This window comes from Acinonyx jubatus, chromosome E2 (genome assembly GCF_027475565.1).
Source record: "Acinonyx jubatus isolate Ajub_Pintada_27869175 chromosome E2, VMU_Ajub_asm_v1.0, whole genome shotgun sequence".
NCBI lineage: Eukaryota > Metazoa > Chordata > Mammalia > Carnivora > Felidae > Acinonyx > Acinonyx jubatus.
In genome coordinates, this window is record NC_069396.1 from 47,737,061 (window position 1) to 47,760,340 (window position 23,280).

The 23,280-nt window shown below is 50.3% G+C and overlaps 2 protein-coding genes and 1 long non-coding RNA gene across 6 annotated transcripts; 2 read left to right on the forward strand and 1 right to left on the reverse strand.

Moving 5' to 3' along the window:
- Positions 1-1,911: 1,911 nt before the first annotated feature.
- DMAC2 (distal membrane arm assembly component 2) lies at positions 1,912-7,691 on the reverse strand. 4 transcript variants are annotated; one of them, XM_015086012.3, is made up of 6 exons: positions 7,578-7,691; positions 6,080-6,276; positions 4,608-4,688; positions 3,693-3,829; positions 3,436-3,598; positions 1,912-3,015 (listed from the first exon to the last, which is right to left on the reverse strand). In XM_015086012.3, exons 1-6 carry the CDS (start codon positions 7,593-7,595, stop codon positions 2,838-2,840), a joined length of 774 nt encoding a protein of 257 aa, XP_014941498.2. In that variant the 5' UTR covers positions 7,596-7,691; the 3' UTR covers positions 1,912-2,837. The 4 variants fall into 4 exon arrangements, with proteins under 4 accessions (XP_014941498.2, XP_026893414.2, XP_026893415.1 ...); XM_027037613.2 differs by lacking the exon at positions 7,578-7,691 and adding an exon at positions 7,405-7,571 and having other exon boundaries at positions 6,080-6,316; XM_027037614.2 differs by lacking the exon at positions 7,578-7,691 and adding an exon at positions 7,403-7,570.
- A 1,828-nt stretch (positions 7,692-9,519) lies between these two features.
- On the forward strand, positions 9,520-10,604 carry LOC128313336 (uncharacterized). The gene is made up of 2 exons (XR_008293920.1): positions 9,520-9,759; positions 10,002-10,604. It is a non-coding gene; the product is annotated as an uncharacterized LOC128313336 (long non-coding RNA).
- Positions 10,605-11,389: 785 nt separating this feature from the next.
- On the forward strand, positions 11,390-13,560 carry ERICH4 (glutamate rich 4). Its single transcript, XM_015085999.3, has 2 exons — positions 11,390-11,646; positions 12,762-13,560. Exons 1-2 carry the CDS (start codon positions 11,473-11,475, stop codon positions 12,987-12,989), a joined length of 402 nt encoding a protein of 133 aa, XP_014941485.2. The 5' UTR covers positions 11,390-11,472; the 3' UTR covers positions 12,990-13,560.
- The last annotated feature ends 9,720 nt before the right edge of the window (positions 13,561-23,280 follow it).

Below are 23,280 nucleotides of genomic sequence, written 5' to 3' on the forward strand. Positions count from 1 at the left end.
CCCCGGTACCTCCTCCACCCCTTTGGTGCCTCGGGTCTGCCTCACGGGGGCGGGATCCATCCCTCCCCCATTCCCCACTCCAGCCCCACCCACAGCTGCACCGTGACTCCAGGAACACTCACATCCGGCCCCCCGGGACAGGAGAGGGTGTCTGCCTGTGTTTACGTCCCTGCCCTCCGGGGGCCTCTGCTGTTGGGGCTGCTGCAGCTGTCTGGGGAGGCGGGCAGACGAGGTCTCCTTAGCCCAGACCTCCTGGAACCTTGGGTGGCACCGAGGGCCCCTCTGAGCCCGGCCTGACCCCCTTCACTCCACCCTGGATTGGGAGGACCCTCTGATGTCTCCTCCTCGGCACCCTGTCAGCAGCAGCGGATCTGTCCGAGCTGATCGCCTCCCCCTAAGTCTGAGTAATGGAGCCCGCGGGAGCCGCTGGAGGCCAAGCGCACAGAGGAAGTGCCGAGTGTTGATGCAATGAAAGCCAGAGTGGGAGAAGACAGCCAGGGGCAGGGCCCTGAGCGCCCTGGAAGGGTCTCCCCAGCAGGCCTCCCCCACCCCCACCCCCACGCGGGGCTGGGAGAAGAATCTAGCTTCTCCCAGGGGTGAGAGGTCCTGCCACCAGGGCTGACGCTGCTCCTCCTGGGGGGTGATTGGAAATCTCAGAGTACAGCGTTGGTTGTTATGGAACTGGAACAGGGAAAGTCCATCGTGGAGAGTGAAGAGCTGCCTTCCTGTGGAACACAGTGCTGGGGGGAGGTTGCAGGTCAACCATGAGCAGCCCGGTCCAACACCAACCTCCCTCAGCGCTGGGTCCCCCCCTCCAGATTACGTCAGGGCCTCTCTGGCTTCTCTCCTAACTGCAGGCCACACTGGAGTCCAAGTTCCAGTCAGCCGACCGGAGAGAGCCCTTAGAACCACCCAGCTGTACTAGCTAACTCATCACTTCCAGTAAGTGCCCACGGACCCGTGAACTTGGCCCATCTGTGTGATATCCACCGTCACTGGTCTAACACCCTTAGACCCCGGTGTCCCGCGGTTTCTGACTATATGTTTGCAAATCTTGCAATTCTTCTCGTGTAGAAAGCTGCACGCCCTGGGTCCCGGTGGACGTCTGCACTCTGGAGGGCAGAGATTTGACCCTTGGTATTTGTGGGTCCGGTGATAGCAGGGGTGCTTGTGAGGAGTCTGCGGGGGTGTAGATGCCTGCTTTCAAGGCCTCTGCTTGGGTGAGGTGAGCATAGGGTTGTTAAGCACGGGAAGGCTGCTGGGCTCCTCGGACATTGGGAAGGGAAGCTCTAGTGACTTGGGAGCGTGAGATCATCTGTCTCCTCGATTCCAACCAGACCACCCCATTCCAGATTTTGGGTCCCTCGCGTACCAGTCAGCACCCACGCTTGCACATAAGAAACTTGTTAAGGCTGGGAATCCAACCGTCATAACTCGACAACCCACAGACTTCTAGGTTGTGTTTTCAGTTCTGGCCACCTGCTGGGAGAACTTTGAGGGGGGGCAGTCACAGAAGCTCCCCAGTTCTCAGACCCTGGCCTGAGCTAAGCAAACAGACTTGAGCCTGTCATTGTCTGTGAGCACTGAAGGGCATGCCAAAGAATGTGTCCAGCACCTATGTTTAGAATTGTCACTACCGTCACATGGGTCAGGTGCAGCAGCCCCGGGGGCTCCCGGGACACGTGCTTCAGCTGGCACCTCATCACAGCCCCAGGCGAGAGCTTGACTGTGGTGCCACCGCAGCCGTGGAATTCTCCATCCCGCTTCCCACCACCCAAGAGCTCAGCCCTGAGCTCCAAAGGCAGGACAGGACCAACCCCAAATCCCAGCTTTTGTGAGTCTGTCTCCTGGAACACTCCAGATGCCAGTGCTGTATGAGCGCGGATCCAGTCAGGAGAGAAACACCACACAGTAAATTGAGCAGGTGAAGTTTAATGTAAAGAATTATTGACTTGAATGGCAAATTGAAATAACAGGGACTCGCTGGTAAGGTGCCTCGGCATTTACTGGAGGTCCCCCAGGTGGGGTGCCATGGAGAGTCATTTGCAGGGAGGTGCCTCAGTGGAGGCACAGCTCTGAAGCTGCCGGCGGGGGTGGGGGGGGTGGGTAGGGGAAGCTGCTGACCACTGAGCACTCAGGGCAGGGAGCCAGACCAAAGAGTGAGCACACCGCCGTCGTCAGGAACCAGGAAGCAAAAGCCTCTCCTCCTGGAACCTCTAGGGCGCCCTCTACTGACAAACCTCTTCGTGCCACTTAGCAAAGGCCCAGGTCAGTTTTCACGGAGCAAACGAGAACGCTGAATTTGGAGCCAATACGTGGGTAAGCGGCAACACTGTGGGACCTGGGGGCGCTCCCGGCATCTCGTGAGTGCAGGCCAGGGATGCCGTAGCCTGCGGTGAGCTGAGCGGTGTCACACCCCGAAGACCCGTCCCCTAGCGTGCCAGCAGCGCCCCCGTGTCAGCCAGGTCCGGGCAGGAAGCAGCAGCACACTCAAATAAAGATACTTGGAGAGTCTCTGGACACAAGAGCAGAGTCTCTTACGTGCTAGGGGGCAGGTGTGGGGAAACCGTGGGGGGAGCACAGCTCCTGGGGCTGGTAACCCTCCCCCAGGCCTGAAGAGGCAGGAGGAGGCGACTGTTGGTTGGAACCCAGGAGAGAAGCCTGTGGACAGAGCCTCCTGACAGGAGACAGGAGCTGTGACCTTTCCCCCCAGGATGCAGCCAGCCAGAGCCCAACCCCCACACCGAGTGAACCCGACGGAAGCCAGAAGTATGGGGAACCGTGGGACACTCCACCGGGTCCCGCTGAGATCCAGCCTGACGGTGGCTGGCCGAGGGCTAGGCAGGGGTGGGGCCGGCTGTGTCCCGAGGCTGCTCCTCTGGCCCCAGCTTGAGGCCCTGGGCCCAGTCGGCCCCCAGGACCTCGCAACTAGGAAGCATCTCTTCCACCAGGATCCGAGTGAGGCCCGGACTGGACACGGCAGGGAGGTCCGAGATGTCCAGTCTGCGGAGGTTCCTGAGAGGAGGCACCAAGGGGGAGGCCCGCGTCAGGATGGCCTCTGTGTGGGGGAGGGGGTGTGCCAGCCCCCACTTCAGCCCCCAGCTCCTTAACAGTAAAGTCCTCCAGGGTCCAGAAAACGTTAGAGCGGCTCAAGTACACGACACCCACCACGTTAACCCCGGACGCACACTCTAGCTCCTACTGTTTACAACAGTGCAAATGTCATGGGGTCTTCGTTGAAACCAAAAGGAAGAAAAACCAGGCATCCTTTCCCTCTGCCACAGATTCACCGCGACTGCTCATCTGTGCCGACCCCACACGTGCTCTGGATTAGTCGTGGCGGCAGGGACACGGGGACTGCCTGACGGGCCCCCTCCCCGCTTTCCCGCACCTGTCGGGTGGGAGCCCCCACCCTGGCTTGAGCCGCGGTCTCACCAGAGGTGGTGGAGGCAGGCGAGGCCCCGTTCAGAGACTCGGGGACAGCCGGCCAGCGAGAGCTCCTGCAGCGAGCTGGCCAGCGGGTGGAGGCGGCTGAGACACCAGTCATCCACGTGGGGGCAGCGCTGCAGCCACAGGGACTGGAGCTCCTTCAGGGCCACTGCAAGGGGGCAGGAGGGACGGCACTGAGGGCCTTTCTGGAACCCACCGCCAAAGGGAAAACGCATGGCCCTGCCCGTCTCCACCGCACTCACAGAGGCTGTCCAGGCCTTGGTAGTTGATGGCACAGCCGCTGGCATCGACGGCCTCCACGGGCACCGCCTGCAACTTCAAGAAGTCCAGAGAGAAGTGGCCACGCTGATTTGGCCGGATCCACTCCCTGCCCTGAAACCTGGAAGGGGGGGAGGGCTGTCAGCAGGACACCCCCCACCTCCCCAGGCCTCCAGGGGATGCTCCCCAGCCCCGGGCGACATGGTCCCACGGGATCTGGTGCACTCACTCTACATCAGGCCCTGAAAGTTTTCATGGGAACAAAATGAGGGGTAGATGCATAAATGACCTTTTTCTTTTTTTTTTTTTTTTAAATTTTTTTTTTCAACGTTTATTTATTTTTGAGACACAGAGAGACAGAGCATGAACGGGGGAGGGGCAGAGAGAGAGGGAGACACAGAATCGGAAGCAGGCTCCAGGCTCTGAGCCATCAGCCCAGAGCCTGACGCGGGGCTCGAACTCACAGGCTGTGAGATCGTGACCTGAGCCGAAGTCGGATGCTTAGCCAACTGAGCCACCCAGGCGCCCCATAAATGACCTTTTTCAAAGAAGAAGAAAAAAAGGGGAGAAAAACCAGGAGGAGGAAGGGAAGGAGGAGAAAGGAAGGGGCCAAGGAAAGAAAAGAAACATGGGTATTTACTGAGCACGTGTGCTGTGCCAGGCCTGTTCCAAGTGCTTTGGTAGCAAAATGGCTTTGAATCTTTGCAGCAAACCTCATAGGCTGGGTACAACTGCTGTCCCGTTTTACAGGTGACAGAGCGGAACAAGTTCAGGAACCAGCCCCAAGCCCTAGAGCCAGTAGGGGCTGGAGCCCAGAGCTCATGGGGAGTCAGGAGAGCCTCGGGGTCCGTGCTCCACGGCCTCCCCCCAGCCCACTTCGGACACTTGTGCCATCATACCTGACCGCGCCTCCCTGCTTCAGGATGAAATAGGCACCCGCGACGTAGGGACCGTATCGCTGGTTGATGTGGTTGAAGGGTCTGTGGAGAGAACAGTAGCTGAGGGTGCGGCCCCAGGAGGTCCCCCCGCACCCCTCCCCCACCATGCCCCGGTGCTGCCCAGAGTCTGCAGCAGCAGGTCTGGGACATGCAGACAGACAGACTGATGACACAGGCTGCAAGGATTTACTGGTATCTATTCAATGCTGGGCACCAACAGATAGTGGCCCCTGCCCTTGTGAAGCTAATATACAGAAGGAAACAGATAACCAGGAAATTAAGGGCGAATTGCAGAGAGACTCTGTTCCACAATGAAAACAACACAGAGGGACTGACTAGGAGTGCCTTGGGTCAGGGGTGGGGAAGCAGAACGCTACTTTATTAAGAAATACTTCATGCAGGAGGTGACGCTTGAGTAGAGATTTGAGTGGTGGGAAGAAAGTCGAAGGTCAAAGCAAAAGCCTGCCAGGCCGGGACAACAGCTAGTGTAAAGGCTCAGAGGCTCAAATTAGGATGGCAGAAAAAAATAGCCACGTGGACACCATGCTGGTGGGCATAAGGGGAGTAGGGGTAGGGGTCTCAAGGCTCAGATTTTAGGCCTTGGAGTGTGGCTTTCATTCTAGTTGCAAGGGGAAACCATTTGAGGGTTTTAAGCAAAATAGTGTTTTCCTTTTTTTTTTTTTAAGTTTATTTTGAGAAAGAGGGAGAGGGAGAGGGAGAGAGAGGGAGAGAGAGAGAATCCCAAGCAGGCTCCACACTGTCTGTGCAAAGCCCGATGTAGGGCTCAAACTTACAGAACTGTGAGATCATGATCTGAGCTGAAACCAAGAGTCCAATGCTTAACAGACTGAGCCACCCAGGCGTCCCTCTATTTTAGTTTCCTAAGAGTCCTTTGGATGATTTATAGACCATAGACTGGAAGAGGCAAAGGGGGATCAGTTTAGGAGATTAGTGCACTAACCATAACCATAAAATGAAGGGGCTCAGACCAGACGAAAATAGTGAGGACCAGTAACAATGGGTCAAATTTGCGATGATCTAGTATTTTATTGGTGGGCTAGAGGTGGAAGACAAAAGAAGAATCAGGGAGGACTCCCTGGAATGTGGCCTGAAACACTGGGAACAGTGCTGCTGTTTCCTGGGATGGGGAAGGCTTGGGGGTGAACAGACTTTCTTAGGGGCAAGTCAAGGGCTTGCTGTTCCCCATGTTAAGTCTGAGGTGCCATCCATGTCTTGAGGTGCCTCCAAGAGATGGTGGGCAGCAGGTCACCCATATGAGCTCGAACCCTGGGGAAGGGTGTGGCTGGAGATGAAGATACAACTGGGCAGGGCTGGTATGGAAGCCACACGGCTGTCCGGGAGTCACAAGGGCAGGATCTGAGTTCTCCCTGGTAAGGCCCAGCAGCAGGGTCTTTTTGGCCAAGGGTTCTCACCGATTTTTCTGGTGCACCTTCGACACCTGCTTTCGGAGCAGGTGGTCCCTGAGAGCCTCCACGTCATAGAAGCGGTCAGCCAGGAACTGGAGCAGCGACCTCCCCTTCTTCTGATTGCCCTCGGGGGCCACCACCCTGCTCAGGCCACCGATGCCCCTGGTACCCCCATTCCATACTGGGGCCACCAGGTGCAGGGACTGGGGAGGATGGGAAAGGAGACGCTGAGCCTGGAGTGTCCTGTGAGAGTCAGAGCCAGATACCCCTGTTCTTGGTCCATGAATTGTCACCCCAACACTGCTTCCTGGCTCACAAATTTCTCCTTTCAGAACTTCCAAATTCTGCTTTTGGGACACCCCCCCCCCAGATTTCCCCATGTTTCCCCCAAATTCAATCCTAAATTCTCTCTTTGATTTGGCCATTCTTGGTCATCCCAATTCTCCACCGATCTTTCCCCAAACCCTTATGTTTGTGTATTATCTGAGCTCTTAATTTCCCACAAAATATCCCCTTAATAATACCCCATTTTCCTTGGAGTCTTCCTAAATAATCCACTTCTATCTCCCCAAAATATATATATTTTAAAGATTTTATTTGTAAGCAATCTCTACGCCCAATGCAGGGATCAAACTCACAACCCCCAAGATCAAAAGTCCCACGCTTTACTGACTGAGCCAGTCAGGCGCCCCTCCCCAAAATATAATCTTAATTTTTCTTGGTTTCTCCAAACCACCCTTAGATCTACCTCCTCTTCAATCTTCCTCCAGTCTTCTCTTAGCCTGCTCCAATTTCTCCTTCCGTTTCAACCAAATTTTCTCAACAATTTGCCCAAATCCTTATTTTTCCTCAAAATGCCCAGGTTTCCAACCTCTCACTTTATTTTTCCCTAAATCCTTTCCTTGATTTTACTCAGGTCTTCCTAAATTCCCTCCAGGAATATCGCAAGTTCTTCCCTTAATTTCCCCTAGGTCCCTCCCTCAGAACTGCTAAATTTGACCCTTTGTTTCTTGTCCTCAATTCCCATCATCCCTTTGCTTTTCCATAAAAATTCCGAACTGTCCCATGAGCGCTCCTCAACTGTATCCTTTTGTCTCTTACCGTAGGCCCTCAAACCCTGTCTTCTCCAATCCCTCCCTAACCCCCTACCTTTGCAGGTCCCACTCCCAGGCACCCGCCAGCCCGACTCATAGAGCCCGCAATCGATCCCTCCCTCTGATTGGCTGGATGCGCCATTTTCGGAACACACTCCCTGCTTCCCCATTGGTTCCCCCAGCCAAGTCTCCGCCCCGCTTCCTCCCTAAAGCGCCTCGGCTATCTGCGACTCACACCGATCCTTCCCGACCCCCAGAGGGTGCGTGTCTGCGATCCCATCGCGAGCCTTAGTGGGAGAGGCCTTCTGCTGTCTCTTGATCCTTGCTTCCTGGGTGTTAACAGAAACCCTGAAGGCTGAGACAGCAGAGCAGGCTTCAATCTGGGGGCTCATGGAGATCCGGTCACTTACCGCCTTGGGCGCCGCCATCTTGCTAGTCTACGTAACCGGAAGGGGCCGGTTTTTCTTAGTCCACCCGCTCGGTTGAGCCTGAGACTACTTTTCCTAGGGTGACGCCCCCTCTATTTTTCCGACTCTCCTCTTAAAGGCACACGCACTTTTTACTCCGGTTTAGGGATTCCTCCCACTGCCATTTCCATGGTCCTTACAATCAGACTCTGCAGGCTTTTCCTAGGAGATAGCGGTTAGTCCTTCCTGGTAGACTGGTAGAGTACCCTTCCTCCGACTGTACTCACAGTCCCCGTGAGCTGCTCTCTTCCTCCAGTTTTCACACTGACTAGGAAACTGAGTCATTCTTTACACCAGGATCAGGGAAGGAAAAGGTCTAGTGGGTGGTGCGGTTAGACTTCAGGATAAGAGAGATGAGGTCTCAAGACAAGTACTGTGATGTGTCTACAATTTAAGTTTGGAGTTCAACTCCATCTCTCAGTGTGAAGATTGAGTATGATGTCTTGTGGATAGAATTATTTAGGTGTTTACTGAGTATCTAGCACGTGGCCCACACTGTTTTGGGTACTGGGGTTACTATGGTGAAAGACCAAGCCCTTATCTCAGGGAGTCAACATTCCATGGCTGAGAAAGGATTGACAAGAAACAAAAGAATAAGCAAGATAATTTTAGGTAACTCGTTTGATAAGAGGCAAATAACAACAGGCAATATAATAGGCTATTATATTATATACTAGGGAGTCAGGACATGAGTAAAAAGTCCTCTCTGAAGACGTGGTCTTTAAGTGGAGATGAAGGATAAGAAGGAAACAGCCATTCAAAAATCTAGGGGAAAGGTGTTCCAAGCAGCTGTAACAGCCAGTGCAAAGGCCCAGGGGTGGGAACCAGCTATCAGAGAGAAGTAGGAGACTAGGTCAGAGAGGCGGGTAGGAAGTGGACTGTGCCCTATTCCATTCTCAGGGGCATGTCATGATATGATTTACTTTTTTTTTTTTTGCGAATAAATAACAGGTTTAATGATCCATTTTTTTTGCACCCATAGCTACAGAGACATTATAATTCCGGGATATGCAACCATGCAACACAGACCAACTAGCCAATTCTAAACTAAACTTGGCTTCACAGGGGTGCCTGGGTGGCTCAGTCGTTTGAGCGTCAGACTTATGCTCAGGTCATGATCTCACAGTTCGTGGGTGTGAGCCCCGCTTCAGACTGTGCTGACAGCTCTGGGCCTGAAGCCTGCTTCGGATTCTGTGTCTCTCTCTCTCTCTCTCTCTCTGCCCCTTCCCTACCCCCAATCGCACTCTGTCTGTCTCTCTCAAAAATAAATATTAAAAAAAATTAAAAATAAACATTAAGAAAATTAAAAATAAGATAAAATAAACTTGGCTTCTTACAACTACCCTGTACGTGCTGCAGTCCAAAACGACCCTAATCTCACATGAAAAGTTGTTATAGGGGAACCAGGAACCTGGCTTTGTGGCCAAATGTAAAAAACGACAAGTGTAGTAACGGAAGTGGAAGTGTAGTAAACGGAAGTGTAGTAATTTGGTGGTTAGTTGGAACTCTGGTGCCCTTCACTGTGCTGCTTCATTCTTCTTACTCTTGTTTTTTTTGTCCTCCTTCCGCCCATCCATGATAGCTCTCGGTAGGTTTGAGTAAGCCATCTGAAACTTGTTCACTTCTTCAGAGCTCCCACAGTGCTAATCTTTGCCATCAGTAGCTCTTAACAGACACTTGCTGTCTGAGGGCTCGCAGCCCTCCGCAGAACTTTCCTTGGAATGGGTTTAGTCTGACCATCATACTTCTTTAGGGTGATCAGCACGCTGCATGACAAACAGCACTTCTAGAAGAATCTGGTCAGCTTCATCAGGAAGTGCTTGCTCTCCAGCAGCACCATGGCTCAGCATAAGGCCCAAGAAATTCCTGGTTTACATTTAAAAAAATTGTTTATTTATTTATTTTGAGAGAGAGAGTGAGAGAGAGCCCAGGAGAGGGGCAGAAAGAGGGGGGGAGAGACAGAATCCCAAGCAGGCTCCATGCTGTCAGCAGAGATCCCAATGTGGGGCTCGAACTCCTGCACCGCGAGATCATGACCTGAGCCAAAGTCAGCTGCTTCGCTGATTGAGCCACACAGGTGCCCCTGATTTACATTTTTTTAAAAGATCATTTCTGGGGCGCCTGGGTGGCGCAGTCGGTTAAGCGTCCGACTTCAGCCAGGTCACGATCTCGCGGTCCGTGAGTTCGAGCCCCGCGTCGGGCTCTGGGCTGATGGCTCAGAGCCTGGAGCCTGTTTCCGATTCTGTGTCTCCCTCTCTCTCTGCCCCTCCCCCGTTCATGCTCTGTCTCTCTCTGTCCCAAAAAAAATAAATAAACGTTGAAAAAAAAAATTAAAAAAAAAATAAATAAAAATTCTGCCGGGTGGAGAACAGACCTTAGGCAGTAAGGGTGGAAGTGGGGGCCAGCCAAGAGGCCACTGCAGTAGTCCAAGCAAGAGGTGAATGGAGACAGGAGCAGGGATGGGGCAATGGAAAATGGTGAGAAGTGCTCAGATTATGAGTCTGTTTTGAAGGTTGAGACAATAGCTCAGGAAACTAAAAGGATGGGAAGGCCAATTATGGAGACAGGGAGACTGGGAAAGTGATAGATTTGAAAGGGCAAGTGCAGCGGGCTGAAGAGAGCCCCCCACTCCACACGCACCCCTCCAAAATTCATGCCCTGATCCCTGAAACTTGTGAATCTGTTATTTTATATGGTAAAAGGAAGGCATGATTAAGTTAAGAATCTTGAGACAGGGCGATTATTCTGGATGATCAAGATGGGCCCAATGCAATGACAAGGGTCCTGTTAGCTAGAAGGCAGGGGGTCAGTCAGTAGGAGATGTGACAGTGGATGCAAGAGTGATTCAAAGAAGCCAAGGAATGTGGTGGCTTCTGGAAGCTGGGAAAGCCTTGGAAATGGATTCTCCCCTAGAGCCTCCAGAAGGAGCCCAGCCTTGTGGACCCATTTTAGACTTCTGGTCGGCAGAACTACACTAAGCCACAAAGTGGTACTTTGTTACAGCGACAGCAGGAAACTAACACAACGGGGTAGGTCCCAGTTAAGAGCTGTGTTGACCATATTCACCTTGAGACGCCTGAGACGTCTAGGTGGAGATGCTGAGTAGGCGTCTGGAGCTCAGTATGGAGGTCAGACTGGGGTCTGAGACCTGGGAGCCATGGGTGTGCAGGTGGAGTTCAAACCCTAGGCCTGAGAGAGGGACTCTAGCAGAGGGAGGCCCACACCCCAGTCTTTTCCATGGCAGGGCCCACGCTGATAGCGATGGACTCTGTGGGCAAGTCAGGGGTCAGCAGCGCCCACTGCTCAGCTGTGGGCCAGCAGCCTGGACCCTGTGGCACTGCAGCTGAGGCATCGTGGCCTGGAAGCCACCCCTGGCTCCTCAGGCACACTAACTGGAAAGCCCTGGGGTGGCCCAAGTGGGGAAGACAAGGTCCAAGCCGGAGAATGCAGAGGAAGTGTGGAGGCTGAGGAGGAGCAGTGGGAGGGACACAGGAGGGGATGGGACAGATGAGGCCAGGCATCCACTGACCACAGCACCCACGAGGGGTTAGGCCTGAGAAGGGCTCAAGAAGGGTGGGGGTTTTGGCGTCCGCCAGAGGGGGTGTGGCTGGGCCCTTGTGAGCAGAGCTGAGGTTAGACTTTAGAAGGAAGAAAACCCCCGTGAGGCTGCCAATTCTTACCAGAGAGTGGACTTTGGAATTCTGTCCCAGGCACCTGCTCCCCCATCCCCCGCTCTTTGCTCCCTCCCCCCCCCCCACTTCCCCTACCAGCTCCTCAGGGGACTGGGTCAACCTGGACCTTGTCACTTTCTGCTCCTGGCTGCCACTACTCAGAGACTATGGAACTGTGGAGGCAACTGAGGCAGGTGGGACTGGTGCCCCCAGGACTGGGCCCACTTCCCCGCGCCCTGAGGGCCCCCCCGCCAGTGAGGAGAGCTGGCCAGACCCTCTCGTTCCCAGGAGTAGACACTGCAGGTGCCAGGGAGAGTCTGCTGTGGATCTTGGAGGAGCTGGTGAGTGAGGGGTTTGGAAGGGCAAGAGATGGGGGCAGGTGGGGGTGGGGACTGAGAACTCCTGGGTGAATGGGAATGAATAAAATTGCAAAGGGGCCAGAGATTGAAGGGCAGAAATTAATAGACAAGAAAAAAAAAAAGGAATTAAGAGACAAGAATAGAGAAACAAGCAGAGAGAGAGAGAGAGAGACAGAGACAAAGAAAGACCCAAAGAGTGAGAGTCAGGAGTAGAGACTGAGACAGAGAGACTCAGAAAAAGAGAGACAGAGATAGAAAGCAGAGATTGAGAGCAACAGAGACAGAGACTCAAATTAAATCTGAGACAGAGAGATGGAGACAAGCAAAGGCAGGGGCAGAGAAATAGAGACAGACAGAAAGGGATATGGAAATACATAGAGACAGACAAGGGGGGTACAGAGAACAAATTCAGGTAACAAAAGAAAGACACAATAAGGGAGGCACAAAGATTCAGAGACACACAGAGAGACAGTGAAGGATAATGAAATAGAGACAAAGACAGGGGGAGACAGAGGCAGAGATCCAGAGACCCTGGGAGAAGCAGGCTGGCAGTCAGGATCCAGGACACAGGGAGGACCCCGCCCAGGTGCTGCAGGCCTGGATTGTTAAAGAAAAGCTTACTTGTGACTTGTATTAAAGACGGTAAAGAGATAGGTGTAGGGACTACTTCAGTGGGGGAGAGAGAAGGGCTCAGCTCTGAACACAGTAGGGGCAAGTGGGAATTTCTAGCGAAGGAGCGAGTGGGGGTCAGTGGATGGAAAATCTAAGTGAAAGCATCAGGGGGAAGCGGGGCATCTGGCTCCACCTATGGACTACTGGATTCTTGCTGGAGACAGGCCAGGGAGATGAGACGTGAGCTGGGCAAGGGATGGGGCGCGAGGAACCAGATCAGATAGCGGGAGTGATCAGTCGGGAGATTCTTGGTAAAACTGGATTTATGAGGAAACGCACAGATAGGACCAGAGAGGGTTTAGGAGCTTGGCTGAACTTTGGTCAAGCAAAGAATCTTCTCCAGGACTCCAGCAGGTTGGGGGGGGCACGCTGACCCCCCTGCCCTCCGGGGCGGGGTGCCCATGACTTCCCCTTCCCACTGGCAGGGGCGCCTCCGCCAAGTGGACGTCCAGCTGCTGGGCCAGCTGTGCAGCCTGGGGCTGGAGATGGGGGCTCTGCGGGAGGACCTGGTCACCTTCCTGGAAGAGGAGGAGAGCCTCGTGGAGGAGGAGGAGGACGAGGAAGAGCCCGAGGGGAAGCAGGAGGAGGGACACTTGGGGATCTCCTTCTCAGCCCCAGGCCACCAACTCCCGGACTTTGAGATGACGATCTGAGGCCCTGCCAGGTGCTTCTGATTGACACACGAACGAGATGCAAATTTAGGCAAAGGAGGGGGGATTTGCAGGTCAACTCAACCTGCCGACACAGATTTGGAATCAACACCTGTTCCTTAAGCAAATACATTCTCTGAAGATGTCTGCACGGAGATTGAGGGGCTGGCCTGGGACCCCCGGGGTGTGTTTGCAGGCGAGGTGGGAGCTTTGCAGAGAAACTGTAGGTATATTTGCAGGTGGGTTGCAGGGGAGACGTGGGTCTTTGCAAACAGGATGGAGATGCTGGCAGGTGGGCAAGGCTGCCCAGTATGGCGCCCCCCCCACAAGTGGCTGTTGAGCACGTGAAACATGGCTGGTCTGAAGTGAGGTGCATGGGACACGGAACTACAGATCGAATTTCGAAGGCTTCCTATGATCAAAAGAATATTTAAGACATTTCAACAATCTAAAAATTTTGTTGAGATGTTATTTTCTGCATAATGGGATAAATCAACATATTACTAAAATTAGTTTCTCCTGTGTATTTGAAAATTTTTTTAATGTGGTAAAATGTATATAATGAGTTACCATTTTAGCCAAATTATTTTTTATTTAAAAAAAATTTTTTAATGTTTATTTTTGACAGAGAGAGACAGAGCATGAGCCGGGGAGGGGCAGAGAGAGAGAGAGACACAGAATCCGAAGCAGCTCCAGGCTCTGAGCTGTCAGCACAGAGCCTGACGTGGGGCTTGAACTCACAGACCTCGGGATCATGACCTGAGCCGAAGGTGGACGCTCAACTGACTGAGCCACCCAGGCACCCCCCAATTTTTTTTTAATGATTATTTATTTTTGAGGGAGAGAGAAGAGAGAGAGAGCACGAGCAGAGGAGGGGCAGAGAGAAAGGGAGACACAGAATCCAAAGCAGGCTCCAGGTTCTGAGCTGTCAGCACAGAGCCCTATGTGGGGTTAGAACTCATGAACCGTGAGATCATGACCTTGAGCCGAAGTCGGGCGCTTCACCCAGACGCCGCTGTCAGAATCTCCTTCCTTTTTGTGGCTGAATAATATTCCATTGTAGAAACACGCCACATTTTGTTTATCCATATTTCTGTCAATGGGCTTTTGGATTGTTTCCACCCTTTGGCAACTGTGAATAACATTGCTGTGAACAAGGATGTGCAAATATCTGTTCAAGTCCCTGCTGTCGATTCTTTTGGGGATATACCCAGAAATGGAATTCCTGGATCCTGTGGTAATTCCGTGTTCGAGTTTTCTGAGGAAACCGCAGACTGTTTTGCACAGCAGCTGCACCATTTGACGTCCCCACCAGCCATGTGCGAGGGTTCCAACTTCTTCCCATCCTCACCAATGCTTATTTTCTTTTTCTTTTCATCCTAATGGATGGGAGGTGGTATCTCATTATGGTTTTGATTTGTGTTTCCCTAATGATTAATGATTTTGAGCATCTTTTCGTGTGCTTGTCTGTTTTACATTTATTTATTTATTTATTTATTTATGTATTTAGAGCATGTGTGAGGGGAGGGGAGGGGCAGAAGGAGGGAAAGAATCTTATGCAGGCTCCACAGCCACCATGGAGACTGGCTGCAGGTTCCATCTCATGCCTGTGAAATCATGACCTGGGTGGAAATCAAGGTTTGACACTTAACCGACTGAGCTACCCAGGTACCCCCTTTTTTATTATTTTTTTAAAAATATTGTTTTAGTTTTTATTTATTTTTGAGAGAGGGCGGGGGGAGGGTCGGAGAGAGGGAGACACAGAATCCTAAGCGGGCTCCAGGCTCTGAGCTGTCAGCACAGAGCCCAATGTGGGGCTCAAACTCACAGACTGCAAGGTCATGACCTGGTTGGATGCTCAACCGACTGAGCCACCCAGGTGCCCCTATTTTTTTTTAAAGATTTTATTTTTCAGTAGCCTCTACACCCAATGTGGGGCTTGAAGCTCCAACCCTGAGATCATGAGTCACATGCTCCACTGATGAGCCAGCCAGGTGCTCCTTTTTACATTTTTATTTTTTCAAGTTTATTTATTTTGAGACAGACAGAGACAGTGTGAGTGGGAGAGGGGCAGAGAGATTGAGAGGGAGAGAATGAGAATCCCAAGCTGGCTGCGCACGGTCAGCACAGAGCCCAATGCGGGACTCGAACTCACAAGCCGAGAGATCATGACCTGAGCTGAAATCAAGAGTCAGACGCTCAACCGACTGAACTACCAAGGCGCTTCACATTTTTACATATTTTTTTAAATGTTTATTTATTTTTTTGGGGGGGGGAGGGGCAGAGAGAGAAGGAGACACAGAATCTCAAGAAGGCTCCAGGGTCTGAGCTGTCAGCACAGAGCCTGACGTGGGGCTCAAACTCACAAGCCGAGAGATCATGACCTGAGCTGAAGTCGGACACTCAACCCACTGAGCCACCCAGGCGCCCCACCTATTTACATTTTTAAATATGACGGCTAGAAAATTGAAAATCACGATCAAATCTCCCGTTTTTTTACTACATGTCACCATTTCAGATGTTCGTTAAATGGAATGTGGGTGTGACCACATGGGCAGCAAGGGTTTCTAGGTGTTTCAGAGCTCCACCTGCAGGAGGCAGATATCTGTGGATGGCGGCCGAGGAGAGAAGTCCCCCTTGCACATGTCCCTATTCCTGAGGTCTACGTTTGCAGAAAGGATGCCTGCGTCAGCAGGGGGAGGGCTCCCGCCTAGAGACATCTCTTCAGGGGAGACATCTGGATGCTCATAAGATCATTACTCCTGGCGAAGACAAACACATGCTCACGTTTTTGTAATTCTTCATCAAACCACTTTCTAGTTGGGAGTGAGGATGTTCCCAGAGAAGTGATATGTTGGCGGAAGAGGTGCTGAGTCCCTGTCCGTGGGGATTTCCTCCTTAGAAAAACCTGCTGCTTTTTGTCCAGGGGAGTCCTGCAAGACTGGGAGGGGGGGAGGTACAGGGAGATTAAGGGATTCAGGCTCCATCCCCAAACTGATCCTTCTTTGCCAACCTTAGCCAGGTCTAAGGCTGCGGGGAAATCTGCTGTGGGGGTGGGGGGAGAGCACTGAAAGTCAGACCCCAGCACCCGGGGAAGGAGAAAGACACCCCAAGAGCATACAAAGGAGCAGAGTTCCTCTCCCCCATGAGATACTCTAGAGAGAGGCTGAGGACAGTCTGGGGTCTCTCGAAAGCTCTGTCCAGGCTGTGCGAGTCAGATGACTCAGACCACCAAAAGCTGGAAGAGGAAAGAAACGGAATCTCTCCTAGACTCTCTGGGGGGAATGTGGTCCTGCTGATACTTTGATTTTGGATTCCTGGCCCCCAGAACTGTTGCAGAACAAACTTCCTCTTGTTTGAAGCTACCAAGTGTGTGGTAATTTGTTATGGCAGCCACAAGCTGCCAAACTAATGCAGTGTCCCCCTCCAAGGCGAGAAGACCACCCCCCCCCCAATAGAAACGGGGAGATATGTCTTCCCAGCACTAGCTCCCTAATCCCTCAGGTCCTGTGGGGCCCTGAGGAGATACCTAATGCCTACGGCTATCACATCCCCAGCACCCACCCCCACCAGGCCCCCGCCGCTGCATTCCCCATCCTGTTCTTGGCTTGAGCCCATTGTGCACAAGGACAGTCACTAACTCTATCATCCCTCCTGGATTCAGACACAGGCACCTTCTGTGCAAAAGGGCTTCCCTCACCCCTGGGCCCTGGTATCTGCTGGACGAACAGGACCCAGGTTCAGAGTGAGGAGCTCCTATTGTCACCTCCAGTGGGGATCGGCTAGGGGATGGTTTTTACAGCTTTTTTTTTTTTTAAATGAATATAATTTATTGTCAAATTGGCTTACATACAACACCCAGTGCTCATCCCAACAAGTGCCCTCCTCAATGCCCATCACCCATTTTCCCTTCTCCCCCACCCCCCCATCCACCCTCAGTTTGTTCTCTGTATTTAAGAGTCTCTTGTGGTTTGCCTACCTCCCTCTCTGTTTGTATCTATTTTTTCCCTTTCCCTTCCCCCATGGTCTTATGTTAAGTGTCTCAAGATCCACATATGAATGAAAACACATGAGGTCTGTCCTTCTCTGACTTATTTCACTCAGAATAATACCTTCCAGTTTCATCCACATTGCTGCAAATGGCACGATTTCATTCTTTCTCATTGCCAAGTAGTATTCCATTGTATATATAAACCACATCTTCTTTATCCATTCATCAGTTGATGGACATGTAGGCTCTTCCCATAATTTGGCTATTGTTGAAAGTGCTGCTATAAACTTTGGGGTACACGTGCCCCTATGCATCAGCACTCCTGTGTCCCTCGGGTAAATTCCTAGTATTGCTATTGCTGGGTCATAGGGTAGATCTATTTTTAATTTTTTGAGGAACCTCCACACTGTTTTCCAAAACAGCTGCACCAGTTTGCATTCCCACCAACAGTGCAAGAGGTTTCCCGTTTCTCCACATCCTCACCAGCATCTGTTGTTTCCTGATTTGTTATTTTAGCCACTCTGACCAGTGTGAGGTGGTATCTCGGTGTGGCTTTGATTTGTACTTCTCTGATGATGAGTGATGTTGATCATCTTTTCATGTGTCTGTTGGCCATCTGGATGTCTTCTTTGGAAAAGTGTCTATTCATGTCTTCTGCCCATTTCTTCACTGGATTATTTGTTTTTCAGGTGTTGAGTTTGGTAAGTTCTTTATAGATATTGGATACTAGCCCTTTGTCTGATATGTCGTTTGCAAATATCTTTTCCCATTCCATCAGTTGCCTTTCAGTTTCATTGATTGTTTCCTTTGCAGTGCAGAAGCTTTTTTTCTTGAGGTCCCAATAGTTCATTTTTGCTTTTAATTCCCTTGCCTTTGGAGATGTGTTGAGTAAGAAATTGCTGTGTACAGCCTCTTTTTTGAGGGTAATTACAGATTTTTATATAGTCAATGTGTTTCATTGATTCTTTTGATGCTGGAATCATCTCCAGTTTGGTCATTGATTGGGCCAGAGCAAAATGCCAGGTGACATTTTCAAAAGAAAGAAAATTCTCCCATGGGGGAGTAAGACAGTCAGGTCTCACCATTTCTGTAGGCTTTTTTTATAGCTAGAGTTGATGTGGAATTCATATGGAGGATGAACACAGCCATTTGCCCTGTGAGGCAGGGCTGGCTTCACAGGTTAGCAATCTGTGCAATCACACACTTAGAAGGGCCTGAACTGTCTCTAAAACTATGCTTTTGGCATCCTGAGATTACTAATGAGTTTTGAACAAGGAGTCCTGCATTTTCACTTTACGTTGCGTCCTGCCATTTATGTAGCTGGTTGCCCAAGGAGTGACCATGGATTGATGGGCTCTTGTAAAAAGACAGGTTGAGGCACCAGGGGCTGCAATATGTACTCTAGCCACTAGAGGGCGGCAGCACCCCAAGGTAACCTGGGGAGATGGGAAGGCCCACCAACATTTTGCTTTTTTCTACTCTGTGTATTTGTATGTCTCTAAATGTCTCCCCACACACACCCCCCCCACCCCCGCCCCAGTCTCTATAGCTCTCAGCAGAATGTTTTCCAGCCTGAAGGTACTTTAGAGATACACATTTAAAAAAAAATTGTTTTTAAATTTTACTTTAGAGAGAGTGTAAGTGGGAGAGAGGGACAAAGGGAGAGAGAGACTCTCTCAGACTTGGGGCTCGATCCCACATTCTTAGGATCATGACCAGAGCTGAAGTCAAGAATGGGATGCTCAACCGACCAAGCCACCCAAGCACACCAGAATACACATTTACAATTTCACAATCCAAGGTGGGAAGCAGGGTGATCACAACTGTCTGACTCAAATACGAATAGCATTAAATAGATATAATAAGGTCTATGCTAAACATTGGTCTTAGGATAGTATTGCAGAGACGGGGAAGGGAAAAGTGTGTGTGTCATGGTGATGGGGAAGAAAGTACTTGAGTTCCCATTTTCTAAGAGGGAAGTGAAAAATCACTAAGTAGCCTCAGAGTATGTTGAGCAGAGATGACTGGGGTTCCATCCAGGGGAGCTGGTGCTGTTCCTGGGAGATCTACCCAGCATGGCCCCTGACAGAGAAGTCAGGTCTTTTCTGGGGTCACCTTGAGACAGAACACACAGCAACACAGGGCTTATCAGGGCAATGTCTAGCATGGTCAACAATACAAGAAAGAACATCTGATGGCAGGGAGCCAGAACTGTTGTGCTCACAGTGTGAATATCAGGACTAGAATAAAAATTGCCTTGTTCGAGCTGCAGTGGGATTGTGTAACAAATTCAGATGTCCCTGGGGTTGTAGGCCATCCACATCAAAATGATATCTCTGTTCTGGCCAAGCCTTACACACCTAATTAAGATTCGTCCAAGAAGCCCAAACTTCTTAGGTCTTTGTCCATATGACATATGATAGGGACTGACCTTTTTCTTTATCTCTCACTGTTTTTTGAGTTAGGGGGATGGAATTAAAAACTCATGGGGCGCCTGGGTGGCTCAGTCGGTTGAGCGTCCAACTTCGGCTCGGGTCATGATCTCACGGTCCGTGAGTTTGAGCCCCGCGTCGGGCTCTGTGCTGACAGCTCAGAGCCTGGAGCCTGCTTCGGATTCTGTGTCTCCCTCTCTCTCTGACCCTCCCCCGTTCATGCTCTGTCTCTCTCTGTCTCAAAAATAAACATTAAAAAAAATAATAAAATAAAATAAATTAAAAAAACCAACTCATAATCCTTGTTTGATTCATGACCCAGTATCATCACCAGTCTGTCAATGCCTGCCATCCTTTTTTAGAGAAGTATTACTTAATATTTTACTTATCTATTTGGAGGCAGGCTCAAGTTGTAGCTTCCAGAAAGATCTCCATGTTGGGATTAGAGATAGAGATTGCTAGGGAAGCTGTTGCTACTTCCTGGAGAGAAAAACTGGAAAATCAAGACTCTTTATTGGCCTCAGGCCACAGCACCTCTACAGCCTCTCAGTAGCAACAAGATTGGGAACCACTGGCTCCATTGGCCTGAGTGCCTGGAGGCACAATGTGCATCTCACAACCCACTCTGCTTTTCCACATCACACACATATGGCTCTGCTGTCAGTCAGTCTGGGAATTGATGTCTATAACTTGTCAAGCTTTGATGGGCTTTCCAAGGGGATTGGAGGAGAATGAGATAAGTCAATCTGGGCATCTCTCCTAGGCCTCACTGGGGCATCTCCACAATGGAGACCCAAGACCTTCATTCCTCCCTCCTCCCAGCCTGACCCTCCCCGGGTCTTCCTCTTCTCAGTCAAGGTCAAGAGCATCCTTCAGGTGCTCAGTTCAGGAAACTTGGCATTATCCTTGATGCCTCCATTCCATCACCAAACCTGAGATCTGTCCACAAAATATAAATAGAATCCAAACCACCATCATTCCTAAGTAAGGGTATTGTGACAGTCTCCTGACTGGTCTTCCCGTTGTCTCCTTGGGTACACCGTCCTGTACACCAATCTCCCCACTTAGGATCTCTGTTTCTCAGGGATGATTTCCTTCAAAACCCCAGGTCATTCTTTTTCTGTTCTAAGCCCTCCTGCTGTTCACATCTCAATCACACCAAAACCCAAAGTCCTCCCACAGCCCACAGGCCCTACATTGATGATACCTAGAGTGAGGATGGCCTGATAGAAGACAAGAGTTTCTACCAGAAAGTCAATCAGCTCAACACTTTGGTTGAGAAAGTCTTGCAATGAAGAAAATGTCAGCTGAAAGAAATAGGGCACTTAGTGATGTGGCCCATCTACTGTGTGGCCCAAGCTCCTGAGCTCCTTGCAGATGACTCTTTGAGTGGCCCTGCCCCATCCACCCTGTTCCTGCCCTTCCTTCCCAAGCCATCGTACTCACCCGTGTGTTCCAGCCACAGTGGTTTCCTGACCCTTCCTCCACATTCAAGCCAGCTCCTGCCCCCGGGCATAGGTGCTTCTTGGAATAATCTTCGTGCAGAGATTTACATTACTGCTTCCTCCCTCTTTTCAGGTCTCACTCAGATGTCACCTCACCACGGTAGATTTCACTGAGCATCTTATAGAACAAGAAAGATCCCCTCGTGATACTCTCACTCGTTCTCCTTCACCCTATTTTGTTTTCTGTTAGATGACCTAGAAGACAGAAATATTGCTTTTTTATATCTTTTCTTCCAGGTTTATTGAGTATAGTTGACAGTCAATATCGTCTTAGTCCAGGTGCACAACATCCTGATGTGATATATGTACATATTGTGAAATGATCTCCTCGAGAAGTGGAGCAAACCTGCACCACCTCACATAGTTACAAACTTTTCTCTTAGTAACTTTCAAATGTGTAAGATGGTATTGTTAACTGTAGTCACCATGCTGTACATTATGTCTGCAGGACCTACTTATCCGGAGGATTTTATCTTATCACCTTTCCTCCTCCCCACCACCCCTGCCTCTCAGGCAAGGTAGCTATAAACTGTTCTCTTTAAGATATATAAGCGAGATAGTACAGTATCTGTCTTTCTCTGACCGACTGCTGCCACTCAGCACAGTGCCCTCAAGGTCCTTCCATGTTGTGGCAGATGGCAAGAGTTCCTTCTTATTTATGGCTGAATAATATTCCATTGTATAAGGTCCCACCTTTTCTTTATGCATTTAACACTTGATGGGCTTTTGGGTTGTTTCCCTGTCTTGGCTGTGAATAAGGCTGCAATCAACATGGGGGCTCAGATATTGTTTTGAAATAGTGATTTCATTTCTTTTGGAGATACACCCAGAAGTGGAATTGTTACATCGGAAGGTAGTTCTATTTCTAATTTTTGGAGGACTCTCCATATTGTTTTCTACAGTGGCTGCACCAGTGCACATTCTGACCAACACTGCACAAGGCCTTCTTTTCCTCCACATTCTCCATATCACTTGCTCTCTCTTGTCTTTAGATACTGGCCACTCTAACTGTGGGGTGATTTTATTGGGGTTTTGGTTCGGTTTCCTGATGACTAATGATGTTGAGCACCTTTTAATGTACCTGTTGGCTAGCTGTATGTCTCCTTTGAGAAAATGCCTATTCAGCTGCTCTGCCCATATGAATAAGATCATTTGGGGGGTTAATTGCTTATGAGACATATGACTTGCAAATATTTTCTCCCATTTGGTAGGTCGCCTTTTCATTTTGTTGATTGTTTCTTTTTTTTGCAGAAGCTTTTTATTTATTTATTTTAATGTTTTTGAAGTAGGTTTCACATCCAGAGCCCAACAGAGGCTCGAACTCATGACCCAGAGATCAAGACCTGACCTGAGCTGTGATCAAGAGTTGGACACTTTGCTGACTGAGCCACCCAGGTGCCCGTGCTGTGCAGAATTTTTTAGTTTGTTGCTGTTGAACTTGCTTATTTTTTCTTTTTTTAATGTTTATATATTTTTATTTTGAAAGAGAGAGAGAGAGAATGAGGGAGGAGCAGAGAGAGAGGGAGGAGAGAATCCCAAGCAGGCTCTGCACCATCAGTGCAGAGCCTGATGAGGGGCTCGATCCCATGAACTGTGAGATCATGACCTGAGCCAAAATCAAGAGTTGGATGATTACCCAACTGAGCCGCTCTGCACCCCCCACACTTGTTTATTTATCCTCTAACTGTTGATGCTTTTGGTGTGAAGTCCAAAAACTTATCACCAAGTCTGACGTCAAGGAGCTTACTGCCGTTGTTTTTTTCTTCTTCTTTTTTTTAAGTTTATTTATTTATTTGAGAGAGACAGAGATAGTGCAAGTGGGGAAGGGGCAGAGAGTGGGGAGAGAGAGAATCCTCAGCAGGCTCCATGATGCCAGCACAGAGCTCCACCCAGGGAGGGAACCTACCAAACTGCGGGATCATGACTCAGATGAAAACAAGAGCTGGACACTCAACCGACTGAGCCACCCAGGTGCCCCTGCCTGTTTTTTTTCTACTGGTTTTGTGGTTTGAGGTCTTACATTCAAGATTGTAATCTGATTTGAGTGAATGTTTGTCTATGGTGTAGCTAGTGGTCTAGTTTCATTCTTCTGGATGTGGCCGTCCAGTTTTCCTAACACCACTTATTGGAGAGATGGCCCTGTCTCTACTTTATATTCTTAGCTGCTTTACCATTAACTAATTAATTTCAAACATTAACCCATTGCCCTTTTAGGACATACTTTTTCCACCACAAGTTGGTTTGAGGTGAAACCACTCAGATTGAGAAACTGTGTAAGAAGTCAATCGTGCTCAAATTAGAGAAGCTGTAAAGACTTTTCACACTCAAGATGATGTAGCACCCTCCTGTTATAGCCACACGTCAAA

What these genes read in the sequence shown, in the direction of transcription:
- DMAC2 (XM_027037613.2), bottom strand. Translation starts at nt 7,559, where the DNA reads ATGAGCCCCCAGATTGAAGCCTGCTCTGCTGTCTCAGCCTTCAGGGTT. An exon ending in CTGGGGGTCGGGAAGGATCG is followed by an intron (nt 6,317 to 7,404) that starts GTGTGAGTCGCA and finishes TGACTCTCACAG; the next exon opens with GACACTCCAGGCTCAGCGTC. An exon ending in AAGCAGGGAGGCGCGGTCAG is followed by an intron (nt 3,830 to 4,607) that starts GTATGATGGCAC and finishes CCCCCCTTCCAG; the next exon opens with GTTTCAGGGCAGGGAGTGGA.
- ERICH4 (XM_015085999.3), top strand. Translation starts at nt 11,473, where the DNA reads ATGGAACTGTGGAGGCAACTGAGGCAGGTGGGACTGGTGCCCCCAGGA. An exon ending in TGTGGATCTTGGAGGAGCTG is followed by an intron (nt 11,647 to 12,761) that starts GTGAGTGAGGGG and finishes TCCCACTGGCAG; the next exon opens with GGGCGCCTCCGCCAAGTGGA.